Raw genomic sequence first — 17,500 nt, 5'->3', positions numbered from 1 at the left:
TACATACATACATATATATATATATATATATATATATATATATATATATATATATATATATATATATGTATGTATGTATATATGTACATACGTACACACACACACACACACACACACATATACATATGTATATAAATATATATAAATATATATATATATATATACATACATATGTATATGTATGTATATATATATATATATATATAATATATATATATATATATATATATATATATATAGAGAGAGAGAGAGAGAGAGAGAGAGAGAGAGAGAGAGAGAGAGAGAGAGATTGTGTGTCTATATGATATACTCTCTATCTATCTACCTATATATATATATATATATATATATATATATATATATATATATATATATATATATATATGTATGTATATAAACACATGCATTTATCTATATATATATACTGAGCTAATATCAGATTATATTTACTAAATTCAAGATACACACAATGTACATAGTACGCCATGCTTCATCCTAATATAATTGACAATCTGTCCTTTCACAAAAAAGTAAATATTACTATCCAAATGAAATGTGGGCATTTCTGCGGTACTGTGTAAGCTTGCAAGGAATGTGTATATATGACTCGTCTGGTGTTTTTCAAGGAATTTATGAGAACAATGTTTCCCAATGTCTTTCTTTCTCTTCTGACAATGCTGTCTTCCTTTGTCTCTTCTTGAATAGTAATGTTTTTGATAGCATTGTGGGGTATTTGGGTATCCATACCTGAAACATCCGAGACAGCAGTAAGCTACTAACAATATCTGCAGAAAATAACATTAAGTGAACATTTTAAAATTTACAGTAGATATTCCTTAAATCCCTCAATAAGTACGTGCAAAAAAACAAACAAAAATAAACATTTTAACCAAATTACAACACTTTTAGAGGATATTACAAGTAGAACATAACAAAAAAACTTTAATTTCAAAATTAAGTATCTACTTGTGACTTATAACTCAGATAACTCGAAATTCTGCAAAAAGTAAAAAAAAAGAAAAAGAAAAAAAAAAATAATAAATAAATAAAAAATCTTCATCTTGATCCCAAGTTTTCTGTTTACATAATGTCGTTCATCTGAACTTCAGTAATTAACATTTTGGTCACTTTACTTCTCACCCATCTTTCAAGAAGGCCAGGGAAACCCACACTGTAAAATAGACACCTTTTTCCAGGCAGGATCCACTCTCTTGGTATCGGCACAGCCAATGATCGAGGCTGCTCCCGCCAGCCATCACCCTCCAGATTCAGTTTCTACTTCGTCAGGTTCGGAACTGATATATACAATTGCCTCCCTGGTTGCCACTGGCCCCCTAAATTGCGTAAGGATCGCCACCCGTGACGACGGTGGCTCCCAAGACCCACACTCCCACAAACGTTCACGCCCTCCGTACCCCAGGACTCTTTGACGTGACCACTTTCCAGGAAACCCCCTTTGGCACTCGTCTTCTCCTTGGTTACATCAACCATTGCCCCGTGAGAGTATACGACTGTTATAGCTAACTCCATCAAGATCCGACCTGAACTCCATCAGCAGCCTGGTCAAACCGCCAAACACGGCGTCTCCCCCCACATAGACACAACTCCAAGTTCAAACGCCTATCCCCTTTGAAACTCTAAGGAGCCTTTGTACCTCGTCAAGAACCCTGAAAGGAGCTGGAGACCTTATGGTGACTTCCAACAGCTGAACCTCATCACCAAGTCTGACCATTACCCTCTTACAAGTATGGCAGACCTCACTTTAAACTTCAGCGAGGCAACGATTTTCTCCAAACTTGACCTCCTGAAGGGTTACTATCAAGTCCGGAAGACGTCTTAAAAACAGGACTTATCATGCTCTTCCGGACATATACCTCCCACTCCACCTTCGGCCTTCGGAACTCCAAGGGAAACTATTTAGTGGTTACTAGACGATATCCTCCGCCGCTTCCCCTATAGTGCCTTGCTTCTTAGAAGACATCCTTATCTTCTCTAGCAATCCCACAGGACACCTCGAGCACAACCGGAATGCACTGCGACTCCTCTAAGAAAACCGACTGGTCGTGCATTACAAGTGTCTTTTCGGCACACATGAATGTGAAATTCCTCGGATACGAGATATCCGCCGCCGGGTCCCGCTTCCTTCCTTCCAAATTTCAGGCAGTTAAGAACTTCACGATATCCACCACCATTAAGCACCACCAAAAGTTCGTTGATATGGTCATCAGCTATTACCGTTCCCAACCCGGCATCGTCAGTAAATATGCCCCATTTACGACGCAATGGCAGGGAAGCCAAGGAATCTGGAATGGGGAAATAGATGCCAGGAATTAAGCAGTTGAGGTGGTCATCAAGCGATCCGGCAGTGGCACACACCTCCTGCTTGACTTCTTCAGCCGAAAACTCTGCCAGACCGAGTTGAAATGCAGAACCTTTGACCGCGAACTGCTTGCTGTCTACCTCGATGTTCGCCACTTTGAATTCCTCTCGACAGTTGCCAACTTTATTATCCGTACGGACCATCGGGACCTACTTAATGGTTTCTCAAAGGCTAATTACAGCTGGTCTGCTTGCCAACAACGCCGCCTTTCCAGCATCGTTGAATTCAATTTCTCCATGGAATAAGTGCTGAAAAGATCTAAGAGTAGCTCTCACTGGTTATAGAACTAAATATCCTAAAATTATTTTTCGATAGATGGTTCTCTTTTCAAATAAGTGCGTATCAGGTAAAACAGAACAAATATATATGTATATATATATGTATATATATGTATATATATATATATATTATTGCAGGAAGAAGGTCGGAAGACTTGATCAGTAACAAGTGCCATCCCTTACTATATTAGTCCAGATTGTGAGGTATAGGGTAGTAGAGGGTGATCGAAATCCATCGATATTACTTTTGTGGTATTTAGTAACGCGGTGTTATTCGGAAAGGCACCAAAATACGATTGCAATGGTTATTCCTTGCAACCACTACTGACGTTTTCCAATTTTCAGTGCTCCCGTTTACTCGCTGGCAACTTCTTCAAACTAGCGATAAGTCTCCTGCGATTCATAAAAAACGGTGATAGTAAAGGGATGACTACACGAGAAAAGCTATATGTGATATAATATAACAAAAATGACTTATGCATGAAATAAATGTGCATAATATAAAATGACAAATATCAAGACTAAAACAAAAACAAGGTTTGAATGGATCTGAAGTACTTTAATTCTTTCTACGCTCTCATATTCTGAGACAGAGAATATATTCTCAATCAATTCAGTCTAGAAAACGAAATTTCCACACTTGCATTGGACATGATAAGCGTTAAGATGTGCATAGTAAATTTGAAGAAATATAAAATTCATCATTTATATTACGAAAATCAAGATGTAACGAAGTACCCCCTTCGCAATATCTGTATTTCCAACGTTCATGCGCTTTCTTTGGGGAATGAAAACGTGCAAATCAGCAACATCTCTCATTAAAAAAGAAGAAAAAGAAAAAAGGTTCCTAACTGCACACACAGTTTGAAACAAAGTCATATATAGATACAAACAAATTATTTTTTTGTTGATGAAAAGGGACTGTAATGGTTTTATTGTTGGAATCAGTCGAAAGGAAACATATGCTTTCGAGATTAACTACACTTGAGATATATGTCACATAAAATAAAAGTACATATAAAAGTGAACCAAAACAATTAACTCGCCATTACAAAAATACTGGAGTAGGCTACTAGAAAGATCGATGACTGGCATTGAAATCAAACAGTGCAATACTATGCCAAAATAGTTCCTGGGAGAGAGAAAATAAATCATAGTTCTCGCGAGAAATTTCTACTTTTTATGAAATAAGTATCTCAGTTTAGGATATTGTTATTCTTCCAAAATATGGAATACATTATCTACGAATTGATGAAGATATAACACCATAAGTGACTGTTACAGGTTATCCACAACTTCCTAAAGATTTCCCAAAACAATGTAAATTCTACCCAGGTTAGTTACATAATCTTTAAATATACCTGGAGCTCTTATCCAAAGATCATGTTCACAATCTGCCTATTGTACCTCAGGGTAACTTTCTTTCTATAAGTTCCCTCATGACTAATTGTACTATATTTAGAAAGCCAATGCAAATTTTTAAATCTTTGCATAATTTCAGTGTTGGGCAATAAATTAGCAATCAGTGAAGGAAAACGACTTGTAACTTGTAACTCAATGAAATGTGTGGTTGACGAAATGTTACTTTCGATATATGCCTATATGGTTACATTTATATCACATTAAAATATATATTTATTATTTTCAAACGTGTCCCTTTGAATGTTAATGTTACCCTAGGGGTATATGTACCCTTTGAACAGCACTGCTATAGAGTGACTGCGTAAGATATAATACACTATACAACAGTGTTACCTAGATTAAGTTACGTGTACCCTTGGAGACAGCTAGAATTTAAAGGTTTTGATAGTTGATACCAATAAATCTATATAATATGTATCAAACTTTACATATATGTAATAAATCAAGATATTTAATTACCAAACTATATGATCTTTTGCGACAGTAAATGGATTGGAGTAAGCTCTCCATGATTAATATTAGCGCTCGGGTGTTATCTCAAGTTAATATTGTTTGACTGTTGCTCGCCTTTTCGGCGATATATGGTGTTAAGATCAGTAATTATTGCTCTCGACAACAGTTTTGTTGTGTGGGCATATAGGAAATCAGTCAAGTGGCTAAATTGAGTGACTAATTTCCCCCACTGGATCCTGCAGGTAATTGATTGGGACATATATATTAAAACATCAAATATATAATTTACAGCACGTATTCATGAAATACTTGTCAAATATATACATAAGATATTGACACAATTCTTCTCTATTTGTTTTACTTTTATTTTCTTATTAATTATGCTTCTCTATGCTAGATAAGTTTGCGTTCGTTATCTTCCAGATTTGTTGACATGAAACAGCTGACCAAACACGAAGCAGGTGAGACGCGCAGACTAGGGGGACTTTACAGATGAAGTAAGGTCATCTCCATTGCCAAAAGACACATGTAGGATATATACATTTTTTGCGCTTCATGCTTCGTGTGATGCTGGATAATTGGGCATTTTAAGATATTATCATCCGCACATTGACCGGTAAAATCTGAACGTTGATCTACATCTTTAGAAGGAACACTCAGTTTTCTAAGTATATACTTTTAATAGTAATTATCTTCGTCTGTTTCATATCCAGATCCACTTACCGTGATATGTGATGAAAGGCCTATATGATCTTAGGCCAAACCAATTAGTGGCGTAGTGTCAAGTGATCACCGTGGCCTCCACACCATCCACAATTAAACACTACAATGTATATTCTGCCAAAGTAGGGCATGGACTGTTTCCTTATTCTACGCTTAATCACCAGAGAAGTTTACAAGCTCCTTGCCAGAATATAATCATACATAATAATGGATTGTTGGCCTTTTCTAGGGCGCTGATAACTGCGAAGTCCATTCAGATCTGCTTAAAAAGGTCAATGACTGGTGTCTTTTCAACTTTTACCCTGTAAAATATATTTCCATTGCGTGTTATTTGAGTGAGTACAAAGTTCTTTACCTTCGCAAACCATAGTAATGCAGAAGCAGTCTTGTGTCCCAAATTGAATGCCCATGGACAATAATGCCTTTCCCATTACTCTCTCTGTTATTTTCCCTCCTTGGATTTTATAAAATGGTCAATGCTCTCTCCAGACTCAATCAACATAAGCCTATTTTTCATTATTTAGAATATGAATACAAAACAGTACAATTTCTTTTTTTAAGTGGGGTCATGATTGAGTTTCTGTTTAAACGCGGCTGTTTTCACCAGAATGTTGACCAACTGGGGGCAAGCCCACAACCAGAATAATAACAACTAGGACAACAAAACTACTGCTAATAATAATGAATGAAGCTGTAATTGTGCACCTAGTATAAACCATTTGAGGATTCATGCTTTATAACCATGTGAGAAGGAAACAAAGTGAGGATTCATGCTGTATAAACCATGGGAGGAATCATGCTGTATAGCCATGTGAGAGGGATTCATGCTGTATAAACCATGTGAGAAGGATTCATGCTGTATAAACCATGTGAGGATTCATGCTGTATAAACCATGTGAGAAGGATTCATGCTGTATAAACCATGTGAGAAGGATTCATGCTGTATAAACCATGTGAGAAGGATTCATGCTGTATAAACCATGTGAGAAGGATTCATGCTGTATAAACCATGTGAGAAGGGTTCATGCTGTAGAAACCAAGGGAGGAGGGTCATGCTGCATACCCAAGTAAGAAGGATTCACGCTCAACGAGGTGTACACAAAATAACAAAATGAAAATAGGAAAACACACGAGTAAATATCAAAAAAGCCTTCGGCATATTCGTGTTTTCCTGTTTTTCCTACTTCGTTTTGCGTACAAGCCATGTGAGGGAAAATGCCCAGCTTTAGTGACCATAAGCGGGAGGGGTTTGCCCTGTGCACTCAAACCTTTATTGTAATCTGTTCTGGAAGGGGTCGTTGTCATACTGAAGGCGACAATATACGTACAAGGAAGTAAATGGTTCCTCAATTAATTGGTACGGTTTTTATATCTAGCCGAAGGTCGGATGTTTTTCTATTAGACCTCGTACTTCATATTTCTATAGTATAGTCTCAGTCCTTCGACGTTAGGTTTTTCGAGTAGAGGTGACAATTCCATTCATGAATGAGTGTATTGTGTGTAGTGTGTCCCTGTGAGGATTTCCCCCTTGTCACTGCTACCCGATGTAGTATGTCACCCTTACATTCACGGTCGGCTACTATGATATGGCTCCCCTTGCCTCTCGTTGCTTTATAACAATCGAATGACATCAACATAGTATTTACCATTTTACCAATATTATACAATGATTATAAGAAATAGAATTGAGAAAATATCATATGCCAATTGGGAGTGCAACCCAGGAAATAGGTAAACGACATTTTGTGTATACTTTATATTGCAAGTAAGATAAAATTTGCATATTGCGCATATTTTGTTTTATTGTGAACAATTGTTCACACCTTGCAATGTGTGAATAATGTGCATTTAGTAAACACGAAGATATTAAAGTATTTTGAGATGTCTATTGTAAAGAAAATAATTTGTTTTACAGCAAAAATTGAATGACGTGTAAATTATTAGTTGTTTTTTAAGTCAGATAGCATATACATGACTGTTTTTTGTCTTGCGTTGAACAGGCATGCGACAGTCAGGTGCCATTGTCACACATTAAGATATCATACATTGTCTTATATCATGCATTGTATATATACATTTTTAAGTACATTCGTAGGACTCAAACGTTTGAAGTGGAGTGGAACTTTGACGCAATCCTCGTGTAACCCAATATTCATAAAAGTTGTCAATTCCGCTATTGCTCTCATGCGATAACTCACTATATGTTGTATTTCGACCCTTTTGGACGCTGGATTTTACAGCCTCTTTACATTATGATCCGCATGTGTTGTGTACTGTATGTCACACGAAACTACTTTCGAACGTTTTACTAATTATATAACAAAGCTTTAGAGTAGCTCAGTAGGCATCATGTCTGACCTGACCACGCAGGTCATTCTGCCCTTGCTTTCAACCACCACTCTCTTCCATTAGCTCTCAGAGCGCGAGGACGTCCTCGGCTCGCGCTCTCATGCGTCCCTTAGCACTCAGTTAGATTATCTTTTAAAATCCGCTATTCCCACAACACACCATAAAACTTACAGCCAGTCACCTCTCTTCATAGGCGACCTTTTCTGCACTCTGCCCTTACATTCAAATGGATGAGTCGCTGTCATTGCCGCCAAAGTTCGCAGGCCTTCACTGTAAGTGCGCAGATGCCGGTGACTAGATTCTTTGGAGTTCGGTCGTTTCTCATGGTCTTTCTTGGCTCCTTAGGTCAAATAAGAGGGTTTTTGGTCTCAGCTTAGTGTTTTCAGTGGTCGGCTCCTTTGCCGCTTACTCATTGGCCATGCACAGCTGGCAGAAGTGTGTTGTTGATTCCATCTTCTTTAGCTTCTTCAGAGGGTTGTGATCCCACATTTGAATCCGGGCAGATGTATGTAGAAGTAGTGGTTCAGTCTGCCATAGAGGACTGGAGGTGGGGTCGATTCCTTGCCGCGACTAGTGGCTTCAAGCTGTTGTGTTGTATTTGGTGTTTTATTATTTTCACATTTGTGTTGTTATAGTATCGAAATTGTATTATTACTGTTCTACTAATTATACTATTTATGTGAATACCCTTATCTTCACCGTCTCTTTTTCATATCTTTTACAGATTTACACCAGACTCTCTAGAATTAGCAGTAGTTCACACGATAAACCACCAAGGAAATGTCACAGGTAAATTGAGAATTTAATATTAAAGCTGTCTTTCTCTCAATCTGTTGTTAGGATTGTTTTCCTACAAATTTCTTATTTGAATTCAGTTTATTTGACTTGCATTCACTAGAAAATTGAAAAGATATAAAGTGATATAAATGCCCGAATGTCCTTAAGTCAGAACCTTTAATAAAGTTATTCCAAAAACCTTATTGATTTTCTCCTTTTATGTGATTTTCGAGGTATTTAATGAAGATAGAGAGGGAGAGGAACTATATCTAATACAAATCCAAGAATCCTCATTCATCCTTGTTCTTCTCTCTTTCACAGCCAATGTTGTAATTACTGATTGGTTGACTTCAACTTCCATCATGGACGACTCGCGTTCGGATGCAAAAGAATATGACAACTCGATCGAATTTATTTCTGTCAAGGAAGAGGGTTTCGAGGAAATTAGTGAGGAAAATTATCAGGAAGTAAAGGAAGAAAATATTGATGGTGTAGATGAAAAGAATATTATCTTTGTAAAAACGGAAGATGAAACAAATCCAAGTGAGTTACCAATATTCAAAGAAAATGAAAATGGCGACGTGGAAGCAAACAAAAACGCCTCAGATATTTTAATATTTGAATATGAGGACCCACTGAAAGTAGTGCCATCGGTGATTGAAGACTGTGAAGACTCACCAGAAGGTGATCACGTTGCACAAAGTGAAGTCAGTAATGAGGTATCACACAAACGAGTAGATCGAAAAGAGAAACGTTTCGTTTGTGAGATCTGTAACCACAAATTCTCATGTAATAGTCATCTGTCAGTTCATAAAAGAGTTCATACAAAGGAGAAACCTTTTAGCTGTGAAGTGTGTAGCAAGTCATTCTCCAGAAAAGGTGATTTAGCTGTGCATATGATATTACATTCAAACGAAAAGCCTTATAGTTGTGAGCTATGTAGCAAGGATTTTTTGAAGAGAGTTCATTTAGTGGAGCATATGAGAATACATACAAAGGAGAAGCCTTATAGTTGTGAGGTATGTAGTAAGTCATTTTCACAGAAAGGAGCTCTAGTAATACACACGAGAGTCCATACTAAGGAGAAGCCTTATAGTTGTGAATTATGTAGTAAGGCATTCTCTCGTAAAAATACTCTAGTGGTGCATATGAGAGTGCATACAAACGAGAAACCCTATAATTGTGAGGTTTGTAGTAGGCCTTTCTCTGACAGAGGTACTCTTATGAAGCATATGAGAGTACATACAAAAGAAAAGCCCTACAAATGTGAGCTTTGTTGCAAGGCATTCTCTCACAGAAGTAGTTTAAGAAAACACATTAGAGTACATGCTAAAGCTAGAGAGACCAACAGACTGGGGATACATTAGATCATTATACAATCCCAGTAGCATGGGGCCAATCTTGGTATTAAAATTTGTATTATGATAATGCCAATTACGAGTAAGACTGACCTTATATCACATTCAAACCTAGAGAGAACAAAGCTAAACCCTGGGCCACAACAACCAAAAGAAAGGATTGTGTAGGTTGGATCACACTAATTCCCTGAAAATCTAATGTGATGCTAGTTATGTTTAATATATTTATATATGTACTAATATATATATATATATATATATATATATATATATATATATATATATATATATATATATATGTGTGTGTGTGTGTGTGTGTGTGTGTGTGTGTGTGTGTACACACACACACACACACACAAGTGTCTATATTTATATGAATATACTGTATTATCTTTTACCTCTTTAGACATGTTAAAGGTATTGCATTATATGTCAATATATAAGTACGTAATCATACTGTTGTTTACTTAATTACCTTGTGTTTCTACTTATGTTTGTGTCTGTTTTACCTACGCAGTATATTCAATAATACTAAGAAAATACTAAGTAACCGTGAATGCAAACATGCAAAAGACTGGACATATCAATACATTCTCTTTGTGGAGTTGCCGGGCAAAAGCCTGCCCTGCAGTTACCATTCTACTGACATCATGTTCATGTGAGCAGCTCTGTCAAGGGCTGCCTCCTTCATCCCAGTCTCTCGGCAAGCTTGTTCCCATGAGTGTCAATGTAGTTAGGGACCTAAGATGGCATATCTATCCAGACCAAGAACACTCTGTTTTATACAGATCATGGTGGGCATGCCCCTTTATCTAGAAAACATCGGCCAGGACTCCCGTAATGGCAACAACTTCTGCACGTAACGATGATGCATTGTCTGACACCCGAATCAACACAGATTTGGGTTGTATATTAGGATTTACTGATCCATCCATAAAGCATATATTTCCCGGAGTTCATGATTTCAATGGTCCTCTCTGCCTCTGTCTTCATTGTAAACATATTAATACTGTACAGGGCAGTTAAGTGTTTTTCATAAACGCCATTCAATTATGTCGAGGTTTATTAATACTTTTCCTGAGTTGTGTGTCTAGGGGAACATGAAAAGTCTTTGGAAAATTGAGGTTCCCATCGGATCATTTCAAGACCCTCGGAGTTTGCCTCTATATGGAGACCAAATTCCAGATCTAGAATGATCCAGTTCTGGATTTGTTCAAACTCCATTCCAGCCATATTTCCTAACCTGTTTTGCTGTTTCCCGAGAATCTCTTTCATTATAGACAGGTCCCTAAGCTCTACGGTTGACTTATCTGGTCTCGTTGCTGTAGTCCAAGCAGTCCTTATGACTCTTGCTCCATGAACAGGATCTGGGTATGATCTGCGAAGCTGCCCGGTTCACAGTATTACCTGGTTTACAGTGTTAACCAGGACCCTCAACCACAGGGGGGCTTCATTATCACTGTACCACTGAGACAAGACATCCTGATATACCTCCCAATTGGGTACATCAACTTTTCACCTAGGATTGATGAGTAAATTATCTTCCTCTGATATAACAGATTATTGCACTATAGTAGAGCAAACTTCGCCAATGTCTAAGCTATTACTATTAGGTCCAACATGACAATACACAGAATTAAAGTGGTCAGTAGAAACTTGTTTTCAATATCTCCAGGTGTAAATCCAAACTGCAATTCAAAGGAAAACGTATCCACTTCATTTACTGAGGTAAAGTTAAAGTATGTGAAGGGAAGGGGGAATGAAAATAGGGAGAGAGAAGGATAAGTATAGGAGGAAAGGAATTTTAGGTAGAGAGTGGCTACTTGTCTTCGTAGTCTGAGAGAGCGGTTGTATGTAAATGAGAAATAAAGGATGGGTGGAGGGGGGAGGGCCGGTGCCATCTACAACTTTCCGTTGCAAATACTTTCTCTCTTCAGCTCATTATTTTATATGTCATTACAAGCTTATTATCCTTTTCTTCTCTGTTTAAAAATCCGTCCCATCACTGTCTTGCGATCTTTTCTTTTATCTTAGATTTCAAAATCGTCTGCAGTCTAAATCATCTATTTTATTCTCCGGTTTTCGTTTTTCTCCTATTTTTAACATTCTCTTGATTCATCTATTTTTTTCCACAAGGCTCGTGCAAGGAAGAAGGTACTCAGCTAACTAGGTGGCTGGAAAAAAAACGATGTGGTTATCTCTTCTGACCATGGCATCTCCGGATCTCACGGTGCATTGCCACAAAGGATGTGGTGAGGAAGATTGTGACTGTAGGACGATAAATGAAGGGATTTTTTCAATTTTCAATATTTTTCAATCGTGGGATTAGGGTATGACAGGGTAATCATTTTAATGTTGACTAAATTAATCAGCAGAGAAAGACAACAATAAACAGAAACTATTTGTAAAGAAATCTGACAAAACAATAAAAAGAACGAACAAAAAAAAATATATGTATATAAAAGTTAACAAACAAACTGCTTTCGAAACTAAAATACCGCTTCTCTTCATCCCAGCCCTGAGAAAACAGGTCACGGCAACAAAAGCAACAAGCAGAAACTCTTTGGAACAACAAACAATTAACAAAAATCTACAGACAACGAACAGGGAGCATAAAAAATCAAAGGGCTAAAAGAACTGAACTGAAATAATAAGATGCAGTGTGAGAGGATCAGTGGGTGAAACGAGAGAGTTTCGGAAATAGATCACCTACTTCTTCCTTCTAGATCTATCGAGTAGTAGCTTCCTCGTGCAGATAGATTGGATGGTAACACAGAATTAGCCCACCTTGTAGAATGAACCTAATTGAGCGCGTAATACGAACGTTTTATAATATGTGTACTAAGAGTGTGAGAGAGTTCCGTATGCAAGTCGCCGTTTGAAGAGAAAAAGCCGCGCGTGAGAATTGACTAAGCAATTATGAATGAAAAAAGAGGTGACGGCCAATGTCAAGCCAAGTGCTGCACAGGACTGTGTTACTTGCAAATACCTTGCAAAGGTATTTGTTGTCTGGCGAAACTATTGAAGTGGACTTTATCATAAGATGAAGTTTGAATACTGACATCACCAAGATAAAGTCAATGGAGGAGGACACAAAGGGGGTGGGGGCAGTGACTCAAGAGTTTCTAGAAAAGTATCCCTGTATATGGTAAACATAGGTAAACATGTGATTCTTAGTTTAAGAATCACAGCTTAAGAATCTGGGCATAGGTAAATCTGTGGGGCTGGTAGGGTCCTAGTTGAACACTCCTTTTAATGGATCGTATTTTAGTGCTGGTCTCTCTGGGTGTTACCTATAAACCAAGTAGAAAAATATGTGAGTCCAGCCTCGTTTTGACGCAAGGAATAACAATTTAAGGTGGAAATAGGTAACATTCACACGAGGTTTGCCCTCATGAGACGAAATAACTTGGGTTCCTCTGGTTAGTAACACACAAAAAGACCGAAAATAAATGGAAGGGATTTGTAAGCTAAACTATGGCTTACATGTCCTTTAACTAAAATGACTTTTAATCGTTTTTTTTCAGTAGCTTTTCACCATATATGATCTTTTTAGATAAGAAAAAAATGTGAACCAATGTCCACGGCAATGACGGGCGTGCATTGCGTCTGAAAATTCAATTTTGTAGTCCTGCTAATTACGTATCTCTGCTCTTTCATTTCATACAACCATTGATTGATGTCTTTTCTTAATCATCCTGTGGCAAGAGGTATTTCGTGGGGTATAAAACACTACACTCCAGTGAGATTTGTGAAAGTAAGCTTCACCTGAAGCGTATGGCCCAGTTCAGCCTCCGTTCTCGGTTAGCTGTCTCATCCGATCACAACTGATACCTAACGTAGTGGCCGGAATACCTCTAGGCTTTCCAGTTTCCGCGGGTTTAGGTAAAAAGTGCTGCATCATTTCAGCTCTTCTTGACCTAATTGCAGAGAGCACAAGTGGCGTTAACCTACTACCTTAAGCAAATGTTAAGCTAAAGGACGAATAAGGTTAGTAATTAATAATAAAAGCGGGAGGACACCACGATAAGGCGACTCCTATAGCTGAGGTAGAAACTGCTTGGTTCAGAGCGAAATTCAATGATCTAGTGTCGGATGCGGCAGTGACGAGCGCGCCAGTAGTCAGACAATGGGAATCTCAAGCGCCACTCATCAGCAACTGACTGTGGCGGTGATTAATATCCAAGGACATCGTCCTCGCAAGTGTTGGCATGTATCTTCAGTATCAGATTTTTAGTATCATGATCCCGTTTTTTTTTTGTTTTTTTTCGTCTTCGTGGCGCCCTCGTCACTATCGATATATGTAATTCTTCTACCCACTTAATTTCTCGCTTCCTTATATTGGCGGGCTCGTAACGGTCGTCGGCAGCGCCTCATCTGACAAAACCCTTGTCTTTTATTTTCTCATTTAAGAACACTACCATTGAAGTTTACTAAACAAAGTTAAATAATAATTTTGTTGTCAGCTAAAAGTTAATTGAAATCGTGGTGTGTAGATGCCTTGATGTGCCTCACAGCTATTAGGCAGTTCCTCTTAGATGACCTGAATTCGAAGAGGAAGGGCCATAACTCAATATCAAATCCCTTATGAAACACTAGTATCCCAAGACCTCAAGGAATGAGTGGAAACTGTGATAGTGAGGGCAACATATGATTATACTGCAGATAAATACCTGACACGATTAATATTTTATGGAAGATGCTGTCAAACTAGTGAGAGATAAGAATCTCTTGTGAACAAAGCTTCTAGTTAGCTTTAGGTCCTGTTGCATCGGATGTTGTATTTGTCAGGAATGTTTATCCCCTGTGCCTATCACCCTCAGGTTCAGCTGTCTATGTCCCTCTCTACTTCATTTATCTAAATTTCTGTATCCCCCTCTATCTCCTTCCTTCCACCCACCCTCTTCCTTCACCCTGACCATGTGGCCGTGGTCAGGACTCCCATCAGCCACCTTAGCGTTCTCATTCTTCGCCTTCTCCAGCTCCTTTCCACACGTCAGCATCACACAGGTTTTACAGCTATTGTCAAGACTTTCACTCTCACCATTACCTTTCTGCCACCTACTACAATGCTGGTCTCTCTCCATCTGGACTATCCTGTTTCAAACTTCAGCTCCATTTCACCTGTGCTCTCCACCATTGCCCTGAGATAGATGAGGCTGACCAACTGATTTAACTGATTTCCGTGTGTATTTTTCAGCATGGTTTGCTTTTCCCATCTCTTACTACTGACCATCATCACCAGCTTTGCATTTACAATTAAACCTCCCTTTCTTGACACTCGTCACTCTGCTATTTTCTACAGGTTTATGCAGATCATCTGCATAGATCACCTCCCAGACGTCTTCACTTACATTCGCTCATCCGTTTCTCTAAACATCATGTGCACTCTTTGCTCTGCCTGCCTTGGAAGCCTGCCAAACAAATTTTATCCGACTGCAGTTGTTTTATATTAGTAAATCGCATCCACTGTTTCTCTGCCTTTCATAGACCAAAACTGAGTACTTATCTGTAGAATTTCTTTCAATTTTTCGTCTACAACCCCATTCATCATCTTGTACACAGTACAAATCCAGCTCCTTCTCAAGTCATCTGGTATCTCTGCATCCCTGAACTACTCTGTAAAAGCTCAACCTCAATATTCTCATATTTGTCTTTCATCGCATGTATAAGCTGTATTGACACCTGTGATGATTTTGAGCAATTACCGTGATATGTGTGTGTTTTATTTCAAACATACTGTGCAAGTTTCTCAGATAGTGACAGGAATTTAACCAGGAAAAAGATCACCCATGAGAAAAATGTTCAGCAAGTCCAAAGGAATTTTCACATATAATGGATCAAGTTATTGAATAGATAAAATTTTTATATATCTAAAAGTATCTGTTGAATTAACAGTTCATTATCTCAAATAAATTTGGCTCTTCTTCTTTTCTTTATTTGTCTAATCCTTTATTCACTTTTGTGTCAATTTTAAATAATTTCTCTGTCATTCCTCAAGCCTCTTTTTCTGCCTCTTAAGCTATTTACCAAATGACATAATTACATAATTGCTAAAAGTGTTCTCTTACATTATCGTTTTATGCTATTATCAAAAAATGAGTATTTAATATGTGAAAACACAGAATTACCCAATCTTTACAAGCTATTTGAATCCAAGTTTAAAAGTGAATGAAGTTAATGTTTTATCACATCTTTACTCTTTTGATGACATGATAAATCCTACTGCATGAGTATGCAAATGTATCAATCCAAAGCCTATATTGCAATAAACAGCTTTGATGAACTAACATCTCTCACTGTTGAAAAAGGGCATGAGATACTATTCAATTCTCCCATATTTCTTAAAAGATGGACAGAAAAAAGGTTGCATTAGTGCCCAGTCTCCAGGATGAGTTTTACTTCCGAGTGAGGCAGCTTCACGCAACATGCCTCGACTTCCCCAACTCTCTTTCAGTTTTATTGAATTGCATAGTCATCATCTGACAGGCTCTATCAATGCTGTATTTGGATAAAATTGTAGTATAAAGTCTATAATAGCTCATTATTTTCTTTATACTCAGTGTGATAGAAGTATTGCTGTTTTATGGAAGGACACAAAGCAACTTCATTTTTTTTGTATTTGTATATTGTTGATAACAAATATGAAAAATATAACCATCCACAATGAAGATAACATGAAGAGGTTGGGAAGAGGAAGGAAGCCTGTGATTATGACTGTGGGTGCCACAGTACAAGGCAGCCCTACAGGTACAGGGGAATATTGTAGACACTGGGTATGGATTGATTCCCTTCCTCTTCTTGCTCTGCCTGCACATCATTCATTGGTGATACTTTAGAGCAAGAGGTTAGCAACTGGCTACGTGCCATCCCGAGTACTTTCTAAAGATAGTGCTTGCTGGACTCTGTGGACAAGTGCCATTCAAGGTTCTCGTTCTCTCCTGCTAGGAGAAAGTGGTGCCATCTAGGTTTTGGATGTTAGGTGAAACCTATTTTGCTTAATATTACAGCAAGTATAGTAATTATGATTGCAAATGTCTTCATCATTCACTCAATACTCATAGTATAATAAAGAATCCTGTGTCATATATGTCATGACACCTGTTGACAATGGGTTTAATTTGAAGAATGTGACACTTTTATTTTTTACAACCTTATATCTACATTTCACTACTGAAGCAAGGTTCCTAGTTTATCACATAAACCTCAACATTTATTGTTTATTGCAAGGAAATTGAAACAGTTCTATCAAAATTATTTGTTCAATTATATTTGAATGAATAAAGAAGAAATTCCTAATAATATACAATATTTCCACACTGAATGAAATCCACAAAAAATATTTTCACAGGTAACAATATTAAAAACGGGCATTTCAGCGTGTGATTTCAGAAAAAGAGAATAAAAACTAATTCCTTCCTAGTGCCAAGGAACATGAGACGAGTGAGCAGTGGGAGTTAGCTTGAAGTAGCGCGCTGTGTTCTGGCCTGTGGTTGTGCCTCCAATCTGCTGTGATGCGTTGCCAGCTGAAGCCACCTCTGGGACATTGACAACACCTTCTCCACGGAGAGTTGAGATGCATTTCCAGATGTCCAGGTAGTTTGCTGGTAAGGAATTGATATTAGGATTGCATATCTCATTATTGTGTGATTTATCATAAGATCTAATAATTTTGCATTAATGCCTAAGGAGTTGCAACAGGTGTTTTTGTGCAGTAACTTTTGTACTGTATTTTCCCTTTTGTTGAAATTACAAGTTAT

At 37.7% G+C, this 17,500-nt stretch overlaps 2 protein-coding genes across 2 annotated transcripts in view; one reads left to right on the top strand and one right to left on the bottom strand.

Annotated features, from left to right (window-relative positions):
- Positions 1-4,954: 4,954 nt before the first annotated feature.
- On the top strand, positions 4,955-9,975 carry LOC122256843 (uncharacterized). The gene is made up of 3 exons (XM_043021797.2): positions 4,955-4,994; positions 8,330-8,394; positions 8,704-9,975. The coding sequence occupies exon 3, from the start codon at positions 8,745-8,747 to the stop codon at positions 9,747-9,749; it is 1,005 nt and encodes a 334-aa protein (XP_042877731.2). The 5' UTR covers positions 4,955-4,994; positions 8,330-8,394; positions 8,704-8,744; the 3' UTR covers positions 9,750-9,975.
- Positions 9,976-16,988: 7,013 nt separating this feature from the next.
- The window catches only part of LOC122256841 (nucleoporin SEH1), a 10,466-nt gene continuing 9,954 nt past the window's right edge, over positions 16,989-17,500 (bottom strand). The window contains exon 7 of the mRNA XM_086556787.1: positions 16,989-17,344. Within this exon, the coding sequence (XP_086412913.1) occupies positions 17,160-17,344 (185 nt within the window). The 3' untranslated portion in view covers positions 16,989-17,159. The remainder of the gene's footprint in view (positions 17,345-17,500) is intronic.

This window comes from Penaeus japonicus, unplaced genomic scaffold, assembly GCF_977035675.1.
Source record: "Penaeus japonicus unplaced genomic scaffold, GWHDUDI00000001_assembly GWHDUDI00000033, whole genome shotgun sequence".
Lineage (NCBI taxonomy): Eukaryota > Metazoa > Arthropoda > Malacostraca > Decapoda > Penaeidae > Penaeus > Penaeus japonicus.
The sequence above is the reverse complement of the archived record's forward strand: the minus strand, read 5'-3'. Positions and strand labels throughout refer to the sequence as shown.

What these genes read in the sequence shown, in the direction of transcription:
- LOC122256843 (XM_043021797.2), top strand. Translation starts at nt 8,745, where the DNA reads ATGGACGACTCGCGTTCGGATGCAAAAGAATATGACAACTCGATCGAA.